Source organism: Malaclemys terrapin, chromosome 2, assembly GCF_027887155.1.
Source record: "Malaclemys terrapin pileata isolate rMalTer1 chromosome 2, rMalTer1.hap1, whole genome shotgun sequence".
NCBI classification, from domain to species: Eukaryota; Metazoa; Chordata; order Testudines; family Emydidae; genus Malaclemys; species Malaclemys terrapin.
In genome coordinates this window covers 138,692,274-138,700,852 of record NC_071506.1, presented here as the reverse complement: position 1 = coordinate 138,700,852, position 8,579 = coordinate 138,692,274, and the positions used below count along the sequence as shown (strand labels likewise).

Sequence of the window (8,579 nt, the reverse complement as noted above, 5' to 3'; positions counted from 1 at the left end):
ACCAGAGGGCCAGCACAACACCTCAAGAGAGATTTAAGCCCGTTGCTTATGAGTGAATTCGTCCCACTGGCCTAAGGATTTTTAGTATGAATGCAGAGAATAGTCCCTGGAATATATTGAGTATTAATTACACTAACTCCTGTTGCTACAGCAGACTGTTACGGTCTGTCACATCAATAATCCACAGTCTTAAGAATCTTAAATACACATTGACGTAGCAGCCCAGAGTGGACATGGAGCCATCCCAATCTGCGGACTGACTTCACCAATAGGCATTGACCAAGTGGACTGGATTGGAAAGCCACCAGCGGCCTTATGTCTGAAAGAACTGTAACCATGTAACTGTAACCATTCCACTGGCCTGGGTCATGGCCTGGGTCACAGCCAGGGCTGGTGCAAGGATATTTTGCGCCCTAGGCGAAACTTCTAGCTTGTGCCCTCCCTCCACTCCCCCCTACCCTCCGCACATTGGTTCATTGAGGGGCAAATCCCAACAAGCCTTTATAGACCCCAGGGGCCAGCTGTGCCCAGGGACTGCTCCCCAGACCAGGTTCCCTCCTCCTCACCCCCTGAACTCCCCTGGAGGGTGCACAGCCCCCCCGCGAGCCCTCCCCTCCTCACCCCACCCCGGCAGCCCCCGCCCCGAGTCCACTCACTGGGTTTGCTGGGCTTGGGCTGCTGCAGCAGCTCGGCAGGGAGGAGCCGCCATCCGGAGGCACCAGAGAGCCAGAGTGTCGACTTGCGGCAGCGGCAAGCCCCAGCCATGGAGGAGCTGGTGCGGTGCAGGGGGGCAGCAGCCCTGCAAAGGCGGCAGCGCGGCTAGCGGGGAGCAGCTGCACCTCTTGCCCCTCCTGCCCGGCGTGCCCCCCGCCCCCTCCCGGGGGCTCCTGCAGGCTGCAGTGGATGCATACGGGCACTGGCTCCCCATGTGCCCCCTGGCTGTCCCTTCGTCGTGCTCAGGCTCTGCGGCTCCCAGGAGTGTGAGCCACCGCTGCCCCTTCTGGAACAGGCTCAGGGCCCCGCGCCCCAGCGGCTCACATGCCCGGGAGCCGTAGAGCCCAAGTGTGGCGAGGGGGGAGACAGGGAGCGCACGGGAGCTGGGAGGGGCACATGCATCTGCTGCAGCCTGCAGGAGCTCCCCGGGGGGGGGCACCAGGCCACAGCCTGGGTAGGAGGGGCGGGGGGGGAGGGGGCAGCTGCTCCCTGCTACCAGTGCTGCCGTCTTTGCAGGGCTGCACCCGCCCTGTACCATGACGGCTCCTCCATGGCTGGGGCTCGCCGCCCCTGCAAGCCAACGCTCTGGCTCTCCGGTGCCTCCAGAAGGCAGCTCCTCCCTGCTGAGCCAGGGCACCGCTTTTTTAGGGTTACCATATTTCAACAATCAAAAAAGAGCGTGGGGGAGAGCCCCACCCCATCCACTCCCTCCCACTTCCCACCCCACTCAGAACCTCCAACCCCCCCCGCTCCTTGTCCCCTGACTGCCCCCTCCTGAGACCCCCTCCCCACCCTAACTGCCCCCCTACCTGTCACCTGGCTGCCCCAACCTTTATGCACACCCCTGCCCCCAGACAGACCCCCAGGACTCCTGCCCCATCCAACCCTCCCCCTGCTCCTTGTCCCCTGACTGCTCCGATCCCTCCCCCTCCCCCTCTCCCCACCCCGACAGCCCCTCCCCCCCGAACTCCCGACCCATCCAACCCTCCCCCTGCTCCCTGTCCCCTGCCTCTATACTATAATTGGCTGGCTTGTGCACCGCTGCCCTCTACTGGATGGGATCAGATGGGATCAAATCTTCCTGCCATCTCTGTCCTTTCCTTCTCTCTATCCCCAGACACTCCTCGTCTGTCTGTCTGTCCACCCCCTCGATTTATCTATCTACCCATCCTCATACACCGCATCTATCTATTTATCTATCTATCCCCATACACCCCATCTATCTATCCCCACGCACCCCATCTATCTATCTATCTATCCCCACGCACCCCCTCTATCTATCTATCCCACGCACCCCCTCTATCTATCCCCATCCACCCCATCTATCTATCCCCACGCACCCCATCTATCTATCTATCTATCCCCACGCACCCCCTCTATCTATCTATCCCACGCACCCCCTCTATCTATCCCCATCCACCCCATCTATCTAGCTATCCACGTGGCTGAGCACGAGTATGACACAAGACGTGCTGGTGATGTGTAGACGGTGAGTGAGCGAGTCTCTCAGCAGAGGCAGACGGGGGGATCCCAGGCTTGCAATGCCCGCAGCCGGGCACCAGAGGCCGCTGTTCCCCCCAGGCAGGGACCCCCTTTCCCCCCGCCCCCTCGGAAGCGCCGGGCTGCGCTGACCCGGAGGTGAACACAGGGGGCGGCCGGTGTCCTCTGGCCCATGTGCGCGCTGCCGGGCGGGCGGTATGGCCGAGGCTCAGCAGAGCAGGATGCAGGAGGCCATCGACAGCATGGTGCAGGGGCTGGAGCGGGAGAACATCCGGAAGATGCAGGTAACGAGGAGAGGAGGAGATGGGGTCCCCACTGGCCCCTCTCCGCCCCCCCTTCTCTGCTGCCCGCCACAGCACCTCCCCCATTTACTGCCCCCCACATCTACCTGCTCCTCTCCCCCCAACAGCCCCCATTAGCACCCTGCTCTCTGACCCATTGCCATGCCTGCCCTGGGGGGCTGGCCCCCTCTGGTAATGGGGGGAGGAAACCAGTGAACCTGGCTCCCCCCCTCTCCTCCCCCCCCCCGTGTGTGTGTGTGTGTAGAGGGACCCTGGGGGAAGGGGTCCGTGAGCTGTGCCCCCAGGCCCACTGAAGTATGTGAGCAGGGATCTAGGCCCCTCACCGAATTGGGGTGGGTGGGCAGCAGCTCCCCCATTTACTGCCCCCCACATCTACCTGCTCCTCTCCTCCCAACAACCCTATTAGCACCTTGCTTTCTGACCCATTGCAATGGCTGCCCTGGGGGCCTGGCCCTTTCTGGGAATGGGAGGAGGAAACCAGTGAGCCTGGCCCCCACCCCCGCATCCCCCCGTGTGTGTATGTATGTAGAGGGACCCTGGAGGAAGGGGTCAGTGAACTGTGCCCCCAGGCCTGCTGAAGTGTGTGAGCAGGGATCTGGGCCCCTCACCGGATTGGGGTAGGTGGGTGGATGGGTCAGTGCTATGCTCAAGGAGAGTTGGGGGTCAAAGCCAGACAAGTCTGGTTGGGAGGTCTGCACTATATGCCCAGGGCCCCCACTGGATGGGATATGTGTATTGGGAGTGAGGGGTTCAGATGCGCGTTGCTACAGGCAACAGCTTTGGAAAAGCCCAGCCTCTGGTGCCACAGAGCCCGCAGCCCGATCCCAGCCAGCATTCTTTCCCGCTCTTTGCAGGGTAACATGTTTCGGTGCAGCGCCGACTGCTGCGAGAATGACATGGCCTCCATGCAGCAGGTGCATCATTGCATCGAGCGCTGCCACGCACCCCTGGCCCAGGCCCAGGCCGTCGTCACCAAAGAGCTGGAGAGGTTTCAGGTGCGGAGAAGGTGACCGATGGACCCCGGTGCGGGTTAGCACTGACGTGCCATAGGGAAATAGCATCAACAGTGGCGGTCTACTGGGCCCCAACTCCAGATGGAATCTTCTCCCAGTTTAGTCTCAAGCCGTGTGCAGAGGTTTGCCGTGGATGTGGACGGGTTTGGGATGTGGGGCGAGTCAGTGCTGTGCCAAACCCCGTTGCAAAAGTAACCTGGACAAAAGGGGACGCACCCAAGCAGAGAGTTGGTAACATGAATGGCGCATCTCATTTTGGAAAAGAGAAGGCTGTGAGGGAGGGGGGTATTGGATCCTCAAGGTTCTGCTCTGTGTTAAATCCAGGCTCATTATGCAGCACAAGGCTTGAAAGCTCAGGTCATCAGGAAGGAGAACCTCCTGCAAAGAGAACGTGTCTAGTTAGGATAGATTTTTTTTTCTCAGTGCTCCAGTTCTAGTGCTGGTGAAAGGTGCTAATCTGAAAGCAGGGAGGCTGGAGCAGGCGGGAGTCCTTGGAGCACCTATGGAGTGGGCAGAGGGAAAGCTTTGATCTATCTGAGGTATTTTGATGGCCCCTGTTACCATTGTATCTCAGAGCCTCCCAGTCTGTTCACACATTCCCTTCACAACACCCTGGGAGGTAGGGCAGTGCTGGTCTCAGTTTACAGATTGGGAACTGAGTCACACAGAGTCATTCGCCCAAGATCACACAGGACGTCTGTGGCCAAGCAGGGACTTATACTCAGGTCTCCCATGTTTTAACGACAGGACCGTCCTTTCTCTCTTTGCCACACTACTGAATTTGACTCTGTCCTGCTTCAGAAGAATGGCATTTTGGGGTCATAGAACAATGTGATCTGCAAGGGCCTCTCTCCTGAGAATCTCAATAGGGGTCCCAGCAGTGGTACAGCTAGGGTGACCAGACAGCAAATATGAAAAATCAGGACAGGGGGTGGGGGGTAATAGGAGCCTATATAAGAAAAGGACCCAAAATCAGGACTGTCCCTATAAAATCGGGACATCTGGTCACCCTAGGTACAGCTTTTTTTATGCAGGGGAGATGCCTACTAGGAACTGGGCTGAGACCCACCAAGCGTATTTCCCATAGAGCATCATGCAGCCATTGCAACATCTCTAAGCTGCTACCGACCTGAGTTTGGTTAATACTGATGACCTAGAGGTGAAATGCCCTGTGTCAAATACACATCATTCAGTCCTCGGTCTCCATGTAAACTGCTAGCCACATGGAACAGTGAGAGTAATTAACCACTGGAACAACTTCCAAGGGTTTTGATGGATCACTGACAATTTTAAATCAGGATTGGATGTTTTGCAGAAAGCTCTGCTCTAGGAATTATTTTGGGGCATTCTCTGGCCTGTGTAGTACAGGAGGTCAGACTAGATGATCACAATGGTCCCTTCTGGCCTTGAATCAATGAGCTAGGCTGAGACACCCTGCCCGACTTATTGCATGTAGACCACCGCATAGCCTCTGATAGTTGTTGGATAACCTAAGCATGATAACCTAAAATGAGTTTGGAGGTCTCATTGCAAATGGTAATAAACTTCCAGCCCGCAGCAAGCTTCATTCTTCTGCCATCCATCCCCTCTATTAGAAATAATTTTGTTCTGTGTCCAAAGGCATGACCGCCACTTCTTAGATGGCAGGCTAAGAGCTCATTTGTCCAGCCACTCCACCACCCAATGCATTTTGCTCGCAGCTGCATGAACTCTAACTGTCCGGAATTCTCGTTTGCAGGACCGTTTGGCTCGCTGCACGATGCACTGTAATGACAAAGCCAAAGATTCCCTGGATTCAGGGCGCAAGGAGCAGCAGGTGAAACAACAGCTGGAGAGCTGCGTGACGAAGTGCGTGGACGATCACGTGCATCTCATCCCCAGCATGACCAAGAAAATGAAGGAGACTCTGGCAGCCATTGCACAATAAAGCTGTGTCTGTTTGGGGAGAGAGAGGGAGACATGTAGTTCCTATTAAAAGAGAGACGTGCACACGGAGATTCGTGTTGGAAATTGAGGAATGAAAATGGATGACAAGAGTGATTTTGTATTTTCCAAGTATTGCAGTGGTCCATTCAAGAGCTGGTTTGGTTTAAGGGCTTGGTGGTCTGGGGCTGATTTGAGGAGTGTCACCAGTTGTGGAGAGGACAGACTAGTGACTTTGCCCCAGTCCTCAAAGGATTAATGGTTAGTGTATATACAGACCATGCTGATAATAGCAGTGTCCTCCACTGACCTTGACGTCCCTCGTGAATGTAGAGCTGCTGGAAGGCACCAGTTTAACAGGCCTGGAGCCTGAAGGGCCTATATCCCTAAGAAGGTATAACAGCAATGCAAGCTTCCCCAGTGCTGCCTAACCAATATGCCTCAATTGTGCCCTGCAAGAGTTAAGGGCCAGGTTCTCAGCAGATGTAAATCAGTGTAGCTCCGTTAGTGTCAGTGGAGCTGTGCCAGTGTAAACCCACTGAGGATCTGGCTCCAAAAGTCCAGTCTCCATATCCTTTTCATGGTGGTGATGTGAGCGGCTAGGAGGATTTGAAGTGAAACTATCACTGGGTTGGGTTTGAACTGATGCCCTAGAGTTCAAATGTCCAGTGTCCCTGCCTCACTTGTTCTCCAGGCTGTTGTGAACAGGGGGACAGGAATTTCTCCTCCTCAGCTGTTCTCACATCTGCAGAATTTATTGTCTAGCACTGACAGGTTCCCCTTGTCCCTCTAGTGCAGGTGCCTTTTGTTGTTAGAAGGAACAGTTGAAAAGGGAGTGTATGCAATGTATTAGATAATCAGTCTGTTTCTCTTATAATGTTTCTTCCATCAGGAGACACGAAGTAGTCAGGGAGAATATTTTTGCATTGGTAGGTCAAGTCTGTGCAGTTAAAACACCTTGGGCCTCTACTGCCACTCACACTGGTATAAATCAGGAGTAATTCCACTGGAATAAATAGAGATTTGCCTGTGTGTAAACCCAGTGTGCCTGAGTGGAGAATCAGCCCCTTGACTTCCTCTGATCTCATCAGGCCACCAACCCTGCAGTGTCTAATTCTACTAAGAGAGCAAGGTCATCCAGTGCCGATGAGTCACGAGAAGTAGCATGGTGTGTTGGAAAGGAATGGCCAATGCCACTTAATGATCCACTCCTGCTGGTTTTACACCAGTGTGACTCTATTGGCTTTAGTGGAGTTGCTCCTGATTTATAGTGGGGTAAGGAATAGCAGTGTTGGGCCTGAAATCTATCATTAAGAGTTATACCAGGTACATTGTTCCATGCAGTGTGGCATAAATAACTGTCCTCACCTGAGCCTCTGCAAAACCACCACTGAAGGTTTTAATAGGTGGATTCTCTCCTCCTTTTTGACCTGATATTCCTAATTAAACACACAGAGAGCCTGTCTCTGTTCTCCCTCATCCTGGTATAAATCAGGAGTTTCTCTGCTAAAGCAATGGATTTACAGCAGCGTAAATGCACAATCAGATTCTGCAGCATGTTGCAGTGCAGGCTTGAGGTTGATTTCAGACCTTGTTCTTCCCTGGAGCAGCAGGGACAGGAAGCAATGCAGAGGAGGTTGGCTTGAATGCTGGGGCAAGGTTAATGCGCTCCATTAGTCATGGCGCAGCATTACTGGCTGCCTCAGATGTGGAACTACTCAGCTACAGGAGGAGGCAGTTTTGAAATCTGCGGTCCTCAAGGTAAATGAGCACAATACAGAGATGATCACCACCAAACTAAAAAGGGGAAATGACATCCAGTAAACAGCAGCACCACCACCTTGTCCTGTCCTTGTGGCTGGAGACACTGTAGCAAGTATCTTAGGATGGTTCTATTTATTGTGAGCTGAATGACCTGTCTGTACCTTCTCAGGAACAGCTATAATGAACACAACCATTTTGTTCTGTCCTTTTAAAAACTGATTTATTTTCTAAGTTTGATTCAAAAATAAATTTTAAATGACAACTCCTCTGTATTTTTACTTACGCCAAGGCTCGTCATGGCTTCATTGTGAGAAGTGCTAGATTTTGATTTTACATGTTCTAGTGTGTTTTCCTCTCTTGAAGTCTTCATTTTGTATTATAGCTGTAGGAGTGAAACCCACTGGCTAACATTTAAAACAGCTCTAGTTCCAACTCACTGCTTGGGAACCAAAAGACAACCTTATTAGCAATCATGTTTAGTGCCTAGTGGGAGCAATGCAAAATTGAGCTCCATCTTGCTAGGGCAGGGGTAGGCAACCTATGACACGCATGCCAAAGGCGGCTCGCGAGCTGATTTTCATTGACACTCACACTGCCCGGGTCCTGGCCACCAAGCCGGGGGACTCTGCATTTTAATTTAATTTTAAAGGAAGCTTCTTAAACATTTTAAAAACCTTATTTACTTTACATACAACAATAGTTTAGTTATATATTATAGACTTGTAGAAAGAGACCTTCTAAAAACGTTAACGTGTATTACTGGCACACGAAACCTTAAATTAGAGTGAATAAATGAAGACTCGGCACACCACTTCTGAAAGGTTGCTGACCCCTGTGCTAGGCGCTTTGCAAACAGAACAGTGGAGAGTCCCTTCCCCAACGAGCTTACAATCGAAATAGACAAGACAGGGAAAGAGGTGGCAGCAAAGGCTTCTCCTGCATTGAAATTTCTGATTGGTTTCCAGTCCCCTCTAAATCAGAGCGAGATCCACATTTTGGACGTGTTTGAAACCCGAATTGGCATTTGGATTTTGTAACGTTTTAAGTGAGACGAACCAAAAACGTGGATCCAAACCTCCTGCGTTTGGGCTGCTCTGGCTCCAATATAAGCTGCTGTAGGTGGGCAGCTAAATACTACAAGCAGGGTCGTATTGCCGTGGGGAGCCGCGCATCAATATTTTTGGTGCTTCGGTGTTTATGGTGCAATGGCAAGACGGCTGCTGACGGCTCCGTGTGGTGAACATCTGCTGTCAACGTGCCTTCTGCAACTATGTTGCTCACGAGCTGCCACTAAGTAGATAAAGCCTCTATTCTGAGGAATACGGGGGAAGTGAGTCACGTGCCCTCGCTGTGGCGCTGCCGG

General features: G+C 53.0%; 1 protein-coding gene across 1 annotated transcript; it reads left to right on the top strand.

The window, feature by feature from the left end:
• Window positions 1-2,336: 2,336 nt before the first annotated feature.
• FAM136A (family with sequence similarity 136 member A) lies at window positions 2,337-7,478 on the top strand. The gene is made up of 3 exons (XM_054017775.1): window positions 2,337-2,498; window positions 3,371-3,511; window positions 5,268-7,478. Exons 1-3 carry the CDS (start codon window positions 2,412-2,414, stop codon window positions 5,454-5,456), a joined length of 417 nt encoding a protein of 138 aa, XP_053873750.1. The 5' UTR covers window positions 2,337-2,411; the 3' UTR covers window positions 5,457-7,478.
• Window positions 7,479-8,579: the final 1,101 nt, after the last annotated feature.